At 41.0% G+C, this 20679-nt stretch overlaps 1 protein-coding gene across 3 annotated transcripts in view; it reads right to left on the bottom strand.

The window, feature by feature from the left end:
* Positions 1–3887: 3887 nt before the first annotated feature.
* Positions 3888–20679, bottom strand: part of chchd3a (coiled-coil-helix-coiled-coil-helix domain containing 3a) — a 37316-nt gene continuing 20524 nt past the window's right edge. For 2 of the 3 annotated variants that reach the window (XM_061268365.1, XM_061268367.1), the window contains exons 6-10: positions 20138–20221; positions 15733–15803; positions 8046–8181; positions 7916–7950; positions 3888–4330 (exon numbers count right to left, since the gene is read on the bottom strand). In XM_061268365.1, coding sequence (XP_061124349.1) covers positions 4321–4330; positions 7916–7950; positions 8046–8181; positions 15733–15803; positions 20138–20221 — 336 coding nt within the window. In that variant the 3' untranslated portion in view covers positions 3888–4320. The remainder of the gene's footprint in view (positions 4331–7915; positions 7951–8045; positions 8182–15732; positions 15804–20137; positions 20222–20679) is intronic. The other variant, XM_061268366.1, reaches the window with a different exon arrangement.

Below are 20679 nucleotides of genomic sequence, written 5' to 3'. Positions count from 1 at the left end.
GTGATAAAGTTATTTATTTTCTGTAATGCAACTAAAACACCAAAAATGTCATACATTCTGGATTCATTACAAATCAACTGAAATATTGCATGCCTTTTATTATTTTAATATTGCTCATCATAATATTCTAGTTTTCTGAGACAGTCCTGTATATAACGTATTAGTGAAAACAATAGTAAAATAATCTTTACATATATGCACAAAAAGTGCAATTAATAAAATTTGATTTTCAATGTAAAAATATTTGGGACATACCTTTGGTTACTTAAAAGAAATGATACTTAAATAAAAAACAAATAGGACGTGAAATTATTGAAATAAGATGACATTTCAGAATGGCAGACACCAATGATTAAAAAGGACATTTGTTGTCACAATGTATTATTATTATTATTATTCATTTAACCAAAAGTCTACGCGTAAAAAAAGTTTTAGAAACGAAGAAAAAAAAACAATAAATGATTGATGATTTTTATTAAAGGGCTACACCGGGATAATTTCGCCTGAGTGCTGCTGCTGAGTGTTTATCACCCTGAAGCCAATGTCATTAGCGGGAAAGTTCTGGTATCTTTAACACACAAATTAATTCTGCAGTACATAACACAAAAGATGACAAGCTGGATATCTGTATGCTTACAACAGTGAATCGAACGTGACACTTATTGTCCAAAACTAGTTTGCTAGTGCACAGGCATCACGTGCCACTGCATCATATCAAAAGTAATAACGAAAGCTAAGCAAATGGAGCGTGCATCAGTCAAACTGCTGAGCTGGCACCCGCCAAACTGATATTGCCACTGGACCCTCAGGCTTCTCTGAAACACATGTCCGCAAACAGACCCACACACACGCCAAGCCAATGTGGCTTAAACATTGCGCCATGTTTGCTTTATCAAAATCAATAACGACCCCCGGCGGGGCTATCGTCTGCGCGGCGTTCTAGAGCAACGGCAACAATAACAACAACATATTAATGAGCTCGACGGGGAGAAAGGTCAAGGCTAAACAAAAGAATTCCTCCTGATAAATATTTAAGTGTGATTAACATGAGCAGGCCTAATTAAGTCATCAGTCTTTTGTCCCATGAAAGGCCCTTTGATTAGGCCCTCAGGATGAGCGCCACAGAACAGGGCCATCACCGCCGCAGGGTCAGGTGAGAAAAGTGTCCTGTGTATCAGCCAAAAAGCTCAATGATAGACATTGCTACTTATTTGATCAAATTGTGAGTTCCGGTTGTTTTTTTGCTGAATTAATAGGATCTGCTACAGACTAAAATAAAAAATAATATATATATATTTATTAATATTAGGGATATGAAAATGAATATTTTTTTTAATATTTAGAGAACCCCAAGAGTAAAAAAACAGAATAAAAAAAAATCCTGTATATGTTTTTTTAATAATTGGTGAGCCCTGAGAATTTAAAAAATTGCACATATTTTTTGACGAATAGGAAAACTGTCATTTCAAATATGTGGCCCCGGGATATTAGTGGCCCAACTTACAAGCAATTTTGTTTTGTTTTTGCTTTAATTTGCAAGGTCAGTTGTGAAACTCTTCTTTGTTTGTATCGGCATCACTGTATTCTACTGTCCCCGGTGGCCAATTTATCCACACCACGATCCATAAGGAATTAATCACAATGAATAATCTGTTTATAAATATAATTATTTTATCAAAACTGAGTGGTGCTTTATTTTAAACAGCATGCATAAAAGTTTGTGTGCACTGGTGATCACAGCTCTGTATGTACAGACCCTGCACGACATCATATGAGTTGAGTCAGCCTATACGGGAACATAAGCGCCCCGGGGCTTTGTGTGAAGACCGGGGCCCTGAACATGACATACCAATGTGGGTTTTTATCGTGCAATATCTCCTGTTTGCCCTCCGGTCTTCTGTCGACAACCTCCACTAAAGCCTCTTGTACTGTAAATAATAAATACTCTGTGTCTGTGTGTCTCGGACGATGTGCATGTATAGCAATCCTGAAGTTTGCGAGGCCAAACAAGCTCCTTGCATGTGTACAAGTCATTTAAATCCCCTTGTAAAGGGCGAGAAAATGTATTTTACAGTGCTGAGGGATTAGTTTAAACTGGCCTCTTCGAGTTCACAGATGGATGGGTTTAGGCGCGGCCGACTAACAGGTTTAGCGCGGCGTGAAAATGCCATCAAACGCTTAAAAAATGTTTGTTTTCTCCTTGAGAATTAATTTTGGAGCCATCATCTTTGTTGGACACATTGTAAGAGCCACCTTGGGGATCCGAGGAGCATTGAGAAACCAAAGCAACTGAATGCCAGAAGTGAAGAAAAAAAAAAAATACAAAAAAAATTTTTTTTTTATATATATATATATATATATATATATATATATATATATATATATATATATATATATATATATATATATATATATATATATATATATATATATATATATGTACAGTGATCCCTCGCGTTTCGTTTATCGCGGCTTCACTACATTGCGGATTTTTTTTCCAAATTAAAAAATCATTTAAAAGTCAAAATAAAACTTTTAAATTGAGGAAACATGTGTCTAACCTTTAGGACAATGTAATAAGTATTGCTCCAAATCTTCGTTTACATTCCTTTAGAAGTCCGTTTTCGCGTATTAGCACGATCGCGAATTAGCATCTTTCCGCTAACTCGTTAGCCTGCCCAGGACTTCTTGTTGGTGACCGTAGTTCACTTATGCGTGTGGTTTTTGGAACCAATTATCCGCGATAAACGAGGGATTACTGTATATATACACTGGTTTTGTTTATGCAATTCACAATTGGGGCTCAATTAAAGTCAATTCCAACCTTCAGCCCACTTTCTTGTACTTGATCACATCCATCATCGTCCTGCTGGTGCCCCCGCCCGGCACCCTGTCGTGTGGTCTGATCTGAATTTTAACTCCGGACTTATGCGGTTCAGACTCAAGGACACACGGACGATGATTTCTTGAAACCGTATCGTATTGTTTGATTATAACTACCACAATTTGTTTCCTGTGGGGCTCAAAAATAATTGCTCTGCATTAGATTCTAAACAGGCCAAACCAACATTGTATCTGGCCATATCACGTTAATGCAAACCAAAGAGGCTTGATACGGTAAAATCACTTAAGACGAAAACCCCAAGCCATTCTTGAGACTTTCCAGAGAAGCTTTCGGAATTAATACCACTGTTGAGATTGGGCAGGCGTTCAAAATCCCCTCCGTGTGTAGATGGAATCATGCACCGCGGCCATTTCTTAATTTGATTCGAGGGCATGTAACCTCATTTCGGGCTTAGCTTGGCCTTAGAAGGCAGCGGGTCACTAGGAGAGACACGACAGAAATTGGCACCTGTCGTGAACTCCGAGAGTCATTATCCGCAACCTTTAGAAAAGCACTCCAATACACAGTATACTCCGAGTCAACCCTTAACCTCCGGGAGAGTCCAGAAGTCAGGCCAGCTGACTGACAGACAGAAGGGGGTGGGGATTAATCACAAGAATCACATGCTTGCATGCACACAGCCTTCGTCTCTCCCTCCTCTGTCCATCACCCACGCTCACTTTCTCCTCATGATTCGGAATTAAGATTGTATCCTCTCAGCCATCACCTTGCCTGCACATCAAACTCAACCCAAAAAGCCGGAGTCAAAGAGTTTAGAAAGCATGGAGAATCTGTCTACTCCATGACGACATTAGCCCGGGAGACTGAGCAGGGACATGGCGGAGAAAAAAAAAAATGGAGGCAATGGTTCCCCGGGCTCATCTTGGCAAAATGTCGCTGCGACAAAACACACATCCATCAAAGATGCCCGCCGTTATTAGCATAAGACACGTGAGACACGGGGCGCCTGCTGAATATTAATAAATAGAAGGGAGGGAGATAGTTCGACAATATTTGTAGTATCTTTTATTTTCTTCTGATCACATGGTGGTCGAGAGACTTACATCAATAAGACGGGAATACAATACAGATGTGACCGGATTCATCGTGTACATAAATACAATTGATTGTGCATAGAGTTATGACATCAAAATAGGACTGTTCTTCCTACGGGTGCTGGAGGTGTTCGGGTCTGGTTTTCGCTTTCTGTGTATCATTCTAAGGCCTCAAACGGGGAAAAGTCTCTCTGCCTCCATGCTACTTCCACGGGAGAGGTACATGACAGGGCTTCAGATCTGACTTGGTGTGCATTTCAGTGCTGCCTCGATCTTCTTTCTCTTGGTTGTTTGTCGCTCGGTCGATAATCGGTAATCCCACACAATAAACTCTTGATTGCGCCACCATTCGTATCCCTTTTCTTCCTTAACCCCCGGTCCTCAACTTGGTCTGGAGAAAAAGAAAACAAAAAAAACAAAGCTCAAAATAAAAATAGCTAAACACTAAGAGATTATATCACACAGGGTGGATGAAACAAAAGTAGGCATGCGAGTACAATAAAAGTGAACAGGGATGGTGGAAAGGAGGGAGGGGGGGGGCATCGAGAGAGCACCCAAGGGCAGTGGATTTCGTGTTCCAGATAAGTGCGACCACAAATCCCCGGCGCTGGCTGTCAATAACCATTTGAACCCGGCTGCTGTGGCTAAAGATGCTGGATGAACACTGCCTTAAAAGAAGGATGAAGGTGGAGAAATGAAGAAGAAGCCCGCAAGGGAAAGAACTTCAGAGCGAGTGATGCAGTATGGCTTGAGGATTAAACAAGTCCAGATCCTCCAAGAGTCCCGCTTATTGATCAAGCGTGCTATGGACATATTTCAGTTTACTGCAAATTGGCTCTGTAGTAACATTGTCGGGGCTAAAGAGGATGGGCGGGGTTAAGAATCCATATCTCATGGTAGTAACTATCATTGAAAAATGGTGCGGAACTTTTGAGGCATTAGAAGCATAAATTTAAAACTATTTCCAGAACCAAAAAGGAAAGCTCAAGATATCCGCAGCTCTACACGGTTTCATTATCTATTGACCCTTGGTGGAGTAAATTGATGGCACCAGGTGGAGTTTTTTGCTCAGCCTCACACTTGTTTGCCCTTTTTTTTTTTTTAATCGGTCAGGAAGAGGCGAAAAAATCAACACCATCGATGAGACGAGAGGTGGCTTAAAGGTGCCAATTTCCTGTGACCAATCAGGTCTTTGCTGTGTTTTTATTGCACCGGTTAGAATCGACTGTCTTACTGCTAGGAAATGTGGTCAAGGTCACACAAGACCGATGTATTTATCAAAGATAAAATTGAAAAACATTGAGTAGAGCTGTCGAAACTAACTGATTCATCGAGAAGTAATCGACTATCAGATTAATCGACACCTCTTTTAATAATCGAGTAATCGTGTAGACAATTTTATTTTCCAACTCTTCTAATGTTAGCAGCAATTATTAATTATTTTTTTGTAATAAGTTAATGAAAACAGATTATTTTTTGTGTTGAACCAAAACAAAACATTTGCAAAGTCTGTTTTATTTCGGAAAACAATGACCGCACCAGTAACGGAATCGCTTTGAGATTAATCGATAGACACAATCGATTTTGAATATTATGAAATATATTGTTTATTTATTAGTTATTATTTAGTTGTTGTTTTTCATCACAACAATAAATGGTTTTGTCATATATTTTGATGCAAAATATATTTTTTTATCCAATTAATCGACTGAGTTATCGATCTATTCATCCTTTTGAAAAAATATCCACTAGTGCCAGAACTAATTCTAAAAAAAAATCTGACTCATGGGGGGTTTCAATGCGTCAGTCGCAACCCCTGCTTGACTAATTAATCAAAACTCTAAAAGACTTGCTATTCATCCTAGCAGCTTTCTTTTTCATTATCACACTTGCAAAACCCTAAGAACACAAACGCGCCTGGAGGATGCGAGGCAGAGCGACGGAAGGGTCAGGGGAAGAAATGAAGTAGGCAAGGGAAAGATAGGGAGCAGGGGCCACTCATGCGGCGGGAATACGCAATGAGGGAGAGCGGCCGTGGACACGGCAGAGATCGGGCCGGGTGATAAACTCGCTGAAAGGGAACGAGAGGGAGGAGAGGGAAAGAGACGGGCTTTATCCTGCTTGCCCTTCGGCTGCCTCCGACTCACTGTTTGCTATCTGGACGTGTTAAGTGCCGAATGCATTAGAAATGCGAACTAAGGACGTCGGGAGAAGGAATTGCTACGAGGGGCGTTAAAGGCGGTGGAAACGGGTCGAAATGCCATCAATGACTCTGGCGATAAGAGTAATTATCAGTAACAAAAGTCTGCTGTTGTTCCGTCTGGCTCGAGTTGAAGAGTCAATCTTAGAAAAGTGAGATTTGGGGATTTGTTGTTGTTTTCAATCTGGATTTCGGATGAAGGGCAGAGAAGGGCAAAGAGATCTGAAGCGGTTTTGGTTGGGAGACGGTTTAATTGTCAAAATCACACCTTTTGACATTTGGATGCTTGCGCAGCTTTGGTTCTGATAAAACTGTGTAAACATCCCAATCGTGGTCATAGCTATCAGCATAATGTCTTTCCTTTTTAGCTGTGTCACTTTGCATATTATTGCTTTAGAGCCTTATCACAAATGTGTCTCTGTGGTACCTAATGACTTTTAAAACAAGTTAGATAAAGTCCGGACGAGCAAGAGTATGCGGTTATTGCCGTAGGCCGATAAACACGGGGGCGGGATTACCGTATCGATTCCAGGCTCGCTTCAAAAACGATTTACAAGATCATATAATAGCGCCCCTGACAAAGCCACAGGTAGCTATCGCTAGAACTCAGCGCACCAGCGCCATGAATAAAACATCTTTGCAATTTACATGACGCAAAGCTTAAAAATCGACCGGCATGTGACTTTCATATCGAGTTGACCTCGTTTGCCGTAAAAACAATGAAATTGGAAAAGAGAAGAAAATCTAATAAATAAACCTCCATGAATGTATAGAAATCTTTTCGGGAGGCTAGCGGTTGGTTATAGATCGCATACTGAGTGGCCGGAAATCAAGTTAGCATCCGCGGGAGTGCCTTCGGTGCGACTTTAACTTGACGCTCGAGGGAAAGACTTGTGCAGAGATGATGTCATTAAAAGACACACACAGAGGAGACTTGCCTCTGTAGGCAGGTATTAAGGAAATAAAGACTGACATTGAAAGTGGTGATCTGGGTACGAGGATGCACATGGAAACTACATTCTACTGTCAAAGAACTCAATATGCAGGTTTTATGCTTATTTGGAGGGATAAAATCTAAAAATCGAATAAGCTACGGAAGCCTATTGTGAGAATTTAGAAGGATTTCATACAATCTGGATCCTTGGATTTTTTTTTTTTAAAAAGCATATTTGCGGTAGTAACAAAGTGGAATCTCAGTTTCAGAACGTCTGGTTAAAACGGATTTGTTCAAAATCCAAAGCAGTATTTCCCATAGGGAATAATGTAAATCCAAATAATCAGTTGAAATGTGTTTAAGGTTCAACACGTCGCAAGACATGTTCCACATTTTCTTCATAACTCAAAAATCTCCTCGTTGCCTCAACACTCCTGACAAGTTGGTGGAACAAATCCAGTCAAAAGTCGTGAGTAGAACAGTTTCAGCACTCTACTTGCACACAAACTATTTCGGGCTTTCTTATGTGACAGCAGGTGTAACTTTTAACAAAACGTGTTACCCAAAATATTTCCCTGAGCACTGCAGAGTAGACCGAGAGGGTTATTACTTTTGAGTTGTGAAAAAAAAACTGCATTGTGGAATATGCCTTGATCTGTTGAACACCTTATGCAACTTACGAATCACGCCATGACGTGCATCAGATACAGAAAATGAAAGATATGCGTTATTTGTATAAAATACAGGTAAAAACTACAAAAAAAATAAGTTTTACAGTATTGTGACTTGGTGCATGAGTCCTTCCTAAATTCTCACCCAAAATGTCGCTAAAGCCAACTTACATGTCGTCTATCCGTGCAGCCGCATGCTTATTTTCCTTACCAGACAAAACAAGCGAGTTATTAAATCAGCATTCCAACATTTTTTTTTAAATTACATTAACACATGCAAAGAATATCAAAAACCTCCCACCAGTTTGGCGTTGTTGACACACTGCAGGTACATGGCTGCTATGTTGGAGCAATGGAGAGTTTTGCCAGTGTTTTCTCTGTAGCACGCAAGGATCTGGCCTTGCAGGTCGGCGCATACCGGATATGTCTCGTTGCGCCTGTGAAAGGGAAAGAAAGAAGGCAAAATAAGGGAACATAAGGTAGGGAATAAAATCTGCCAGGGTAGGGAAAAATAAAAGCAAAAGTGACAAACATCTGTGGTTCTTAAGGGAGACCAATGCGGCCCATTGAGCAATATTGCGGTCTCTGGTGAGAAGATTCCCTTACTGTCATTCCAGTTCAAAGCACATGAAGCAAGAATCGCCATTAAAAAAAAATCGCTGAGCAGTGGAAAAAAAAAAATCCAATCCAGTCACTGTCCAACCTTTCAAAAATGGACAAATCAAAACCTCATAAACGGCTTGACCCACAAGGAAAGGGAAATCCATCGGTACCAGGGGACCAATACTGGGAGAGTTATTGTGCAAATCAATGTACCGGATTACACAATGGAGATGATTGGTAATACAAACACGGAATTACAAGAGTGCTCATGCTTTGGTAAAATTCCCCCAAAATTTATCTTCCAAGAAAACCTTCCAAAAAATGAACTGCCGAGCAAACTATTGATCCATCCTCTGGGTATCTTTATCGATCAGCAATTGCTCCCCGACAGCGGCAGCAGATCATAAAGCATTTCTTTTTTTGTCTTTTAGCATCTCCAGAAAGGTGTTTTAAAGCTTGAGTGCTAAGCGTCTGCTTGAAAGCAAGCCATCACTCGCTCGATGCACTCAGTGTGTCCCCGAGGCCTACTGCAGCTTTAGCGCGGCAGTACAAACCGGTATTTTCCAGATGCTAAGGCTCGACGTTCCGCTCGAGTTCGGCGCGCGGCGCTAGCTGGCATTCATGCCGCCTTGCCTTGTCTAACTGCTTTTGTGTGACGCTTCCCAAACGCCATAAAGATCCATAATGACGACATGTGCGCACGTGAAGGCTATTACGCGATCATTTTATTCATGCCAGTGCTCAGGAAACTCCGCCGGTCGTACTAAAACGTCTATTTTTTTTTGTGGCCTGTCAGCAAATTGAAGCCAGGTCCCCCGTCGTCGCAATCAGATGTTTGAGTCGCCCACCCGGAGTGAGAAATTATCCCCCTGTTAGATGCAAAGATGGGGATTTCGAAACTATGGGTCATTACCCAGAGTGCAATGCAGCAGGAAACCGATTCAAAACGCCGCATGGTGGTTTTGGAATTGTCCTTGCCGGGTGCAGGTCACAAATTATCGCAGCGTTAGAGTCGAAAGGGCAAAAAAAATAAAAATTGCTTAAGCTACCGCAGATGTGAGATGGAATAAGAAACAACTTCACATATTAAATTTTAATGCTTTAGCAAATTGTTAACTTGGAATGGCTTGCTACCCGAAAATTCCGAATCTGAATGTCACGACACCCCCTAGTGGCTAACATTTCTTTTAATCTGCATTCGAGGGACTAGACAACAAAAATGTTTGCTTCTTGTACTGATCCTGGCACGCACTCATTACACCGCCTCTGGGCATCTACCGCGACGAGATGGGCCGCTAATTGCTTTCTTAGGCATCGTCGGTAATGCCAGGTGCATCCCGCTGATACAAAGCGCAATGTTTATCACCGGTAATGGACTCTTGTGAGAGAGAAGAGACAGAGCAAGAGGATTTAAAAAAAAAAAAAAAAAAAAAAGGAAAAAATTTGTTGTTGTGCTGTGTCTACAGTAAGCCTGAGACAGTGCTTAAATTAATCCAGGTGCCACAAGAACCACTACGCACCCAATTCAATAATGACAGCGGTAAAACAAACTGTGGTGGCCATTTTACGGCATGACGAACTGATAACATGGAAGATACCATGAATGATTTTTTCTTTTACATCTAAATAACACAAATAAAGGAAAACACTTTTATACTAAGCTCGCAACTGGGAAAAAGGTCGAAAGGAGTACCAGAGTAATATTGCGTCTCACTTAACATGTAATTAGCTACAACAGATTACCTGCTCACTCCCCTTCAAAATGTCTCCTTCCTCAAGGTGTCCCCGGCGTTATTTAACCCACGTCAGCACTTTCGCATGGGGTCTGGGTAAGGGGGGGGGACCTTGAGTGTGCTCGCATGGCTACACGACTTATTGACGGAGAGCCGAGGACATATTGCGATCAATATGCATGACTTCGAGCCTATACAGGGATTGATTTCCATAACCTTGCTAACCTATAGAAAATGTACATCGACATGATTTTGTGGTAATTAGGTTTGGGTTTAATTGATAATAAAATAAATGGAAAACTCCAAAAGTAGAAAAACGTATTTTCCATATATAGGTGGAAAACGCGGGAGAAAAAAACAGTACAGCAAATAGATATACTTAACTTCAATTCGACATCAATACGTAAGACAGACTTACGTAAGAATTTTAAGTGCACCTTATAGACCAGAATATACGGTAATTATGGTTTTCCGTAACAGATCGTACCAAATCCAAACTACATATTTTTAATGCCAATGCAGAGACTTAAATTGTATTATTGTTCTTGCAATGCCTCAGGATATATTTTAAAACCAGAAGCTTTATTACGTTCATAAAACCTGACATTTTTCTACCAATTGAGACCTTTTGTCCCAAATCCTAAATTCATTCGTTTTACTGTGATCATTTTTAGCTAACCTCAGCTCACAACACACAGGTCAATCAATCAAAAAAAAAAACCTGTCCCGTTGGACGGCACTTTGGTCCTGCTGCCAGATTGAGTTCCCAATCAGCACGTTGTGTATTTATCATCATTTGGGTCCACTTAGGGGTTAACAGGGTTAAGGGGAGGGTGCCGCTCATCCCTTAAATAGCTCTCATGTTCTCTCCAGTTAAGGTAAGTGTCACGACAGCGGCGGGTAGATAAATATAAATGATCCAGTTAGAGATAAAAATGACCGAATGCTTTTTGCTTTTCTCGTTGGACCCAAGTGACCCCCCGCAGTGAGTGGATCAGAGTAGATGGAAGAAAATGGAAAAAAAAGAAGGGGAAAAAGGTGTGAGGAGTCGACATGAATGAAACGTGTGAGCTTTTGGCAGCCCTGAGAAGAGCTTTTAAAGCCGTTATTGACTTCTGGCTCCTCCGCTGACCGTATCCTCGGTTGCCATGGGAACAAAATTAGGCAGCAGACCTCACCTGACAGCGAGGTTGCCTCTGCGCGACATCGGCTCGCTACTCCACTACTGCAAATGAACTCCTGTCATCTTGACTAATTAAATTGGGGAGTGACATTTTTTTTTGCTTTATAATCAACAACTAACTGCTTCACTAATTTCGGAGGCATGGTTATTTGTCATTTAAACAAATAGCCAAAAAAAGCCCTGGCTCAACACCTTATTTACATTTTGCAGGGTATTTTTTGACTAATTTAAGCGTTTTCGGCTTTGGATGTCTTCTAATTTGGTAACTCACAAACAAAACTGGAATTGAGAAAAATCCTGAGTTGGTTAAAATATGTCAGTTGTGTACTGAATTGGAAGAACATCTGACTCTTGGTTCTTTGGCGCCAATTCATTATTAATCGGCAAACAATCAATTGGTGGATTATTTTATCCGTTGGGAGCACCAACTTGACCATAAATATAAAAAAAAATGCATGGTGAGCATTTTTTGGGAGGGTTATGGAGGACTTTAATTCACCTTGAGATAAAGAAACGACTGTGGCTAGAGGATTAAATTGAGAAAAAAAAACGGGGGAGAAAAAAAACATTGTTGAAAGAAGACATTAAATAAAAAATAGATAAAGTAACTTTTGTATCCTACAGGGAGAGGATGACCGACAGTGACATGACAGACAAAAAATGAGCTCCTATTCTTTGCGGCCAATACCGACATAATTAGTTCTAAACACAAAGACCCAACAATGCGGTTTTGATCTCCACACAAACGCATACATCAAGGTAAGATGCAGCGGAGGCGTGTGTCTGGCGGAAGCTTACAAAACGCTATTCATTCGGCACCATTCGCAACATCAATTCAACAGGGAACCGGGTTAAAGTGATCCGGCGAAAGGTTAGCGATGCCAGGAAGCTTAGGACCCGGTTTTCTTTCAGCCCTTTGCATAATCTTATATCTTTTACTTTCTTACAAGGCTGGCAGTTCGCCCCATCGGGACACCGAGTCTAACCCACGTGCCGTATACGCACCTTTCCATACGTGCCGAGCGAGAAAGGTCACGCATTGAAACGCCGGACAGTGCGATAAAGTGTCAGTGGAAGAAAAAAACAACTAGCGACAGACGTGGCGGAGTATAAATCAGCGGTGCGGGGTAAGACGGGGAATCGCTTATCTGCCGTCGAAAAGCGGGTCAAAGTGAAAATGGTGTGACGAACGTACCGTGGTTTTGCATTATCGCTCATGTATTCCAGATGTACATATACAATATATAAAACATTTGAGAAGCAGAGATTTACAAGAGGAAGATCATGTTTGTGACTTCCTGGGGCCCTTTTGGCTAACATTTAATTAGATACTAAAATTTAATCAGTTTAATACCATGGTTAATGTCGGGTTATATTTCACTTAGCATTTGCACAGGCGAGGCACGACAACTGTCTTGTCTAGGCGATCTCCTTTCTTCCAAAATCAAAAGTGATGTATGTGATATATATATGTATATATTATTAAAGTTTTACTCAATTGTCTAAAGCAGAATGTTACACTATAGCAAAACAACGCAGGATTTATTTCTCTTATGCGAGGGAACTATACAGCGTTTGTGAGACTTTGGAGCCCCTGCGGGAACCCTACATTGCGATTGTGTCATTGCATAAAGTTTTTAAAATGACAAAAGTTCTTTGCAACTGTCGTATTGAAAGTCAGAGGTTGTAATGAGGTCAGAGTGACGATCGTCTCGTTTCAGTTGGGAGCTCTCTGTCGTACTCTGGTGGGAATAAAAAATGGCAAGAAACAGCTACATAAGCGCACGCCCTTCCTTCCCAGGAGGTCCCACCTCTCACACTTTCATTTATTTTTCAACATCGCCAAGGAAAATGCCGGCGTACTGTACCTCAGGAATGAAAGCTTGCTGCTGGACGCTCCGGGGTGGAAACCCATAACACCTTTAGCACATACTATGAGCTGTGTTATGGATTGCTGACTGACACGAGATGCATCCCCTAGAAGGCATTTCCATTCCTTACTTCCTTGGGGTAGTCTTTTTTAAAAAATTATGTTTCCATCGTGTTGCTATGGGAATGGGCACAACTGTACTACAATTGTAGAATTTAATTGGCAGTCTCATAGGTTCCTCTTTCAGGTTGTTAATGTAGATCACAGGTGTCAAGGCCCGGGGGCCAGATACGGCCCGCCACATCATTTTATGTGGCCCGCGAAGAAAATTGTGCATCAAATTCGTGTCATTACTAGAATTGCAAATTGTCTTCACTTTTAATATCTTTTTTTAAAAAACATTTGACCAGTTTTTACTTGTCTGATTTGAAAACTAGTTATTTGTCAGTTTGTTTTGTAGCTTTTACTGGATATAATATGAGGTGCTCATACATTTACATAATGGCCCTCCGAAAGAAGCTATGACTACAATGCGGCCCGCGAAAAAAAAAGAGTTTGACACCCCTACATTGACAATCTACATTGTAGATTCATGGACTTTAGGGTACCAAAGCAATTCTGGTATGAACTGAACTTTGGTTTCTGGCATACCGTTAGCTCCTACTGTTTCATGTTGATGAACACTCAGATCACACTATTATATTAACCAACACCAATCAACCCGAGTCTCTCCACAGATAGAATCTAATCTCTCGATGGGAGACCCAGCAGCCAACGTCATATTGGGTGCTCACAAATCCATCGCTAGCGGAGATGATCAAGCTATAGCCAAAGAGGCCTCGTTACATCCAATTAACCCTCGGCTCTGATCGCCACGCCGCATCCCATGTTCCACCAGACCTTCTCGACATTTAATTAGCACACACATGCGCAGAGACCCCCTCCCCCCCTTTCTAATCGTCATTGTAATCCAGTTACAATCGTCCTAATGCACCCTCTTTAATCCAATCAGCCAATCGAAAGTCTTTGTACACATGCCTGTGTCACATGACTACCCAACCTGTTAGAACCGACGTTTGCTCGCAGCCAGCGCCGTCATTTGGCACTAATGTTATTCCGGTGAGTGATTCCCACCCCCCAACTCCTCTCGCTTTAATGTGATTTGGGAAGTCTCAGTTCCAGCCTGCACAAGTCCAGCGCTACACCCCTGGTGGGCCACACTAATCAGTTTCCAACATTTCTCAAGGGAGACAATGATCCCGGTGTTAGCACTGGCTAATGACAAGCTAACACAATAAACGCAGCCTCCTGAGGGCCGGGGCCCAATTTGGCCCCCACCGTTCGCGGCATCCTCATCCACTTTCCCTACATTACTATGGAGTCTAATGGCCTCTTATTAAGAAGACGGATGGAACGAGAATGGGGAAAGATTCTTCAAGTACTTGGGTTACATGTGTGTGTTGGATACATGTTACACACATGCTAGTTTATTATTACCTTCTTCAGCAAATGGCCTCATTACTGTAATCAATCTTTACACTATCAGGGTTACGGGTATACCAGCATACGATGGTGGACCCAATGGTCTGCTTGCTCCCTTTACGGCGAGTCACACTCGCATTACCTCCAGTAAGTCAGATATGTTTCCAATGAAGGTTTAACTTCGCCAAGGCTGCCCTTTCTCACCGATTCTGTTCACAACCTTGCAATGAGAATCAGCGCCTCCAAATTTTGGTTCTAAATTGGAATAAGGTGCAATGCCCTTTTAGGTTAGAATGAGATCCTGCCACAAGTGGGGGAGTTCAAGTGTCTTGGGGTCATGAAAGAAGAATTGTGCATTGATGCCGGATCTAAAGTGATGCGGACTCTGCATGGTGAATAAGTCCATGATTTGACCTTTCCACCTTCACAAAAGGTCAGGAGCTGTGGGTCATGACATCGCCAATACAGTCAAAATGAGTTTCCTCTGCAGGGTGTCCAGGTTCTTTGGTTTTCTGAGAGGGGCTCAGAGTAGAACCATAAATGAGATGGTTTGGACATGCCTACTGGACGCCTCCCTGGTAAAATGTTCCAGGCATAACCCGAAGACCCAAGACACACTAGAGAGAAAGTCTTCCAGGTAGTCTGGGAACATCTCTGGATCCAAACCCGGAAAAACTGAATAAAGTGGCTGGGGAGAGGTATTCTTGGCTTCTCTGCTCAGGTTGGTGTCTCCGCAACTCAACCCTGCATGGCATCACGGATGTATGGCCCCAACGTACTGCGATGTCCCTTGCCTATACTTTTTAATTCCGTTTAAGATGCTCAAGAAGTATTGCCCTAACTTCAATTAACTACATCCTATTAAGTCTTCGTAAACTACCACTTCAAACGAGCATAAGAAAAGCCCCGTCAGCTATCATCAACATACCATCAGGCTTATCACTCAGCTGCATCATCAACATGAGTTAATGGGCTTCACTAATGCTGCCCCTGATTGAAAGCCGCTGGTTACAATGTGGCTTGCATAAATTCAATATGAGGTACAGAATTGCGATGAATATGTTCGTTCCGGATAGCGCTGACTTGAAAGTCTTGGAATAAGTGAGTGGGGACTTACTTGAACTTGGCATTCACTTGGTCAGCGGCTTTGTGGTAGTTCTCAGTGGTGACCTTGTAGGACTGAGCACTCTGTAGACAAAAACAAACAGGCTCAAGAATCTAAATTATTTTTGGGGAAAATGTGCTTTGTACAAAACCATGCAAGGCTACTTTTCATGTAAAAGCAATCAGAGTAATATAAAAGACTTCAATGGTATCCCCGTCATTTGTGGGAAAAACACAAGCGGCAAGCATTGAAGGTCAGATGGTTGCTAGTCAACAGTGTACAAACAACGGATCAAACTCCCCCGCTGGAGGGGACGTCGTAAATGTAGCCATCGCGTGGCCACTCCATCTGAATGACTTCTTTAAAGACGGCGATATAAATTCACTGCGACCACATTTAAACTGCTCAAAGAAAGTCTTGCCTTGGCTGGATGTTGTGTACATTTATGATGGAGTAGTCAGGAGATTGTAAAGTGCAAGGGATGCCATGATGGAGTGGACGCAGTACACATTTTACACAAAATATTTTCGATTTGGTGAAATGTCCGAGTTACTGTATTTAACAGGTATATGGATGAATAGCTGGATGGCTAGATAAGTTGTATCTGTACGAGCTTAACATTCTCATAAAGGAAGACATTTGTCATCATTCTGGAAAGATCAATAGGAATGAGCTGCACTGCTAAAAAAAGGATCAATAATCGTGTTGGAGAGCCAACGCGAGATGGGACATGACAACTGTGAAAAACGGTCCGACATTAATGGGACACCTGTAGTAAATAATTCAAAAAGATGACGGCCATTTTGTGACATCGATATGTAAATTGCATTTCACATAACCTTTGTGTGTGCTTGACATGGGAGTAAGATTTGAATTGGGTCATTGTTTATCATTAGGTCAAATGGATGACTGCTTGTTCATTAATTAGTCAAAACTCCATCTAGAATTGATGAATGGTTGCATTTGAGAATGTTAAACCCAAATTGGGTTGTTTTGAATCCAACAGGGAGTAAAAGGAATATAGAATCTGCTGCTGTTCCCGTATAAATGTAAATACGAGACAATGTCACGGTTCTCTCGTTTTGTATTTGATGGCTGAGAACTAAAACTAATGAAAGTTAGAAAGCTAACTTGTAAGCTCATGCTGTATCTGTGCCCTCTTGGCCTTGAACAGAGTGCTTTTCATTTTATACAAAGAAACTGTCAAGAGCACGGGAAAAGGAATTTGGAAATAGCTTTTTTTTTTCCAGATAAAAAAAGCAGATTTTTCAAGCGCTCCCTTAAGTTGAAAGAAAGAAAGTATTCTCCAATCTCCGGAGTGATGAAGTTGAACCGTCAGCTCGGTAGAGACCGAATCATAAATTCCAAGTAGTAATACCTGCCTAAATGGCAGGGTTGGGACTAATCAGTGGACTAATCCATTCGGGAAGACAAAAGGCCTCCAGCGACAGTGATTGGCACTTTCAATATATAAATAATGTATGCACTGTCACGTGCATACCGTCACACGCAACTGTCATACTCCAGCTTCGGGACATTGATGCAGAAAATCATAAAAGCACAGTTTGAGTCTCAAATTGTTCGGCAACTGATTGATGAGCCAAGAGGGACCATTTTGGATCACAAAGGATAATGAGTATTTTCCCTTTAAACGAGCTAACGGAATATTACTAGTACCGTATTTTTATACGGCACACTTAATATCTTTAATTTTTCTCCAAAATCAATAGTGCACCATAATCAGAAGCACTTTATGTAAATGACGTTGAATAATGTTGGATTTATTTGGTGTGCTGGTTTGTTTTCGGGTAATGTACCTTATAACCCAGCGCGGGTTAAGTGGGCATATTATTTGCATAACAATTGACAGAAAAATACAATTTTCCAAGTAATTTGTATACTTGTATGCTTTGTATAAGGAAATTTCGCAAAATTAAAGACTCGCTAAGACTGTGCCTTATAATTTGGTGCGCCTTATTGTTGAAAAAATACGGTAAAGAAATCAGAAACACAATGATCAATGATCATCGACAATTTTAAATCAGTTAGTGGTTAATTGGGCATATTATTTCCACGACTGACTGAAAAGTAGCTTCAGGTGAATATCTATTTTGTACAACCAATGACAACAACATACCAAGCTGGAAATTCATCACTGGATAAACAAAACCTCGGCCTGCGTTTACCCTGCAAACAAATCAATTGCTATCAACTCAGCATTCAATGACAGTTTTTTGGTTAGGCTGGGGTGTGACAGGGTGTCGGAAGACAAATTAAGTCATTACCGCTAATGCACTGCGGCGATATGGAAAAGATAGGAGCTGCATTAAAATAAACATGCAAACATCCTTTAGCTTAATTGGACATTTTTAATGAATAGGAGCAAATAGCGGCAGGTGCTAATGGCTTCTTCTTGGGGCTTATCTGCAGCGAAGCAGGAACCACAACATGCACCACAGAGCATTTCTGCAAAGGGGAAGTGAGGGATGCAACTTCCTTTTACTAAAAATGATTTTTCAGATGTGATTCAGGACAATATCACCTGAGAAATCTGAAGATACCCCTTATTTTTCCAAAACACTTTATCTTTTCACTAGTGACTAATGCCACCCTCACCGTCCTCCTTGGGAAGGCGAAAATAAATCAAATTTCATCAATACGCCAAGCTAGCAAAGATGAAGAAAATACCGTGTGGGGGAAAAAAAGATGGAATTAACGTGCTGCGTGGGAGGGAAAATGCTGATAAGAGAAAGTCCAGAGAGAGACAGATGCGCCGGAAAGGAAAGAAAACACAAGACGGTTGATTGTTAAATATGAGATTGTTTTACAGCGGGCAGGTATTGAGTGAAGATGTAATAAATATATAGATATTGTTTTCAGAGGCTATTTGCTCGCTGCGGGCCCAATGAGAAGCAGCAGTGGAGGCATCAGGCTGAGCTGCCTGCAAGCGCGCTGATGGCCTGTCACTGGGAGCCTCTCTGATGAATGGCCATGTTGGATTGGAACAGACGTGCAATATATATCAGGCTTATATTCTCTCTCTCTCTGTTTCGCAGTGTTCCTCTGCTACTTTTCCGTGAAAGTGAAATATGTTGAGAGCAGCCTGAGGTAAAAAGACGAGAGGGCATAGAAACGGCGAGGGGAGATACTGCCAAGGAGTTTCAAAATCAGCTTCTAAGCAAAACTGGACTTTGGAGAGATGCATCAGATACGAACTTTTCTCCAAACTCTCTTTTTTTGATTATTCTACCTTTCCAGCCTCGCTCTGGCGTGCAAAGGTGATCCGTTGACACTCTGATCGGCACGTTATTGATCAAAGGACAAGGTAGCTGATGAATGGTCCCCACGTGGAGTCGATAATGCCTCCCTGCTTGTTGAAACTCATCTTTTCAACCATCTTCCATCGAGTGCTTTTTCTTTTTGTTAAATCACATTTTTAAGAAGATAAGAAGAAAGAGCTCTGGGGTCATTATCACTATTAGGTGTCCTCATCTGAATCATCAAGAGAATGTAGCAGAATAATGATTTAAAAGCTGCATTTAAAATCCGTGCCATTATCACGATATGGTTTATTTCCAGTGGTGTCATTTATATTAAAATATTTCCCTTTCTTTTATCATAAAAAACCTGTTAGTCCAGAAGATTGAACATTAAATTAATAAAAAGCCCAAAAAAAGAGATTTATAATTTTTTTCTGTCTCACTTACGGTACCGTATTTTTCGAACAATAAAGCACTCTTAAAATCTTTTAATTTTCTCAAAAATCAACAAGAGTGCCTTACAATTAGGTGGATGTCAAAGTTCAATAAAGTTAGACTAAATTTTCAAAAATAGACCTGCGAATTGTGACCGTGTCTTATATTCCGATGCACCGTATAGCCCAAAAAATACGGTGTGTCTAATAAGTAGTTAAATGATACAAAATTTCATTGCCCAATATATTAAATAAATATGACATTGAAAAACAAAACTTTTTGCGGCTGAAATGAGGAAAATGAAACTGTGCAATGCTGACCTTCTTCCAATGAAGGTGAAACGTGATCATATCAACAGGGCATTTTATTGTGGGATTTGAAAGCAGCACGAGTGTGCGGCGGTATCGTTGTTGACCCTGCACTTTGACTTGCAGGTCTTTTCGCTTCCCCGCGTGAACCTGCCATTTGCACACCGTGATAGAACCTTGTACACGTTCGTGGAGGATTTAGTTTGGGGGGCGGTGTCAATTTTCATGGACAAGAGAAAAACATTTTCAGCCTTTGTCCTTGAGGCAGAGGTGTGGAGAAGGGATAGTGGGGGAAAAAAGATCTTGAGGTTGCTTCAGGTTGGTTATTAGGTGTCCCCAAAAATACGACAAATGCGGTTAAAATATTTTTTTTTGTCCATTCCTGCAGTCATTTTCAGCCCGATGCAAACTCACCATCTCCTCCAACCGAGCCACCTGCTCCTTGTAGAAGGCTTCCTGCTTGCTTAGGTTGGCCTCTTTAGCCGCCAGCTGCTTGGCCTGCACACACACAAAAACATATTATAAAAAGATGAATAAACGTGTGTTTGAGCATAAAACTTAATGAGATAGTTTCTTTTTAAGCTTGTTTTTTTTTACATTTTCTAGATGCCCTTTACAACTTCAGGGACATATGATATAAAAAGGATAATATCAATCATCGCTATGAACGGGTATTACTATCGTATACGTTTACCATGCTGAACGTACGTCTGATAGTATAAAGGATAAAAAAAAAACGGAATATCTCGAACAGTGGTGATGAAAAATAAATGTCATTTAGGTGAAGGTTACAGATTTGAATCGAAATGGTTTTGAAAAGGAGTGTTGGCATCTGATTAATTGAGCTTTAGTTCACTTGCATTTTGAATGGCACTCAAAACCATGACGTTCTGAGTTTCAATTAACGTTCAAAAAGATAGAAAAGGAGAATTTGCGTAATTTTGAGATACAAGTTT

Source organism: Syngnathus typhle, linkage group LG21, assembly GCF_033458585.1.
Source record: "Syngnathus typhle isolate RoL2023-S1 ecotype Sweden linkage group LG21, RoL_Styp_1.0, whole genome shotgun sequence".
Classification (NCBI taxonomy): Eukaryota; Metazoa; Chordata; class Actinopteri; order Syngnathiformes; family Syngnathidae; genus Syngnathus; species Syngnathus typhle.
This window is presented reverse-complemented; position numbering and strand designations above follow the sequence as displayed.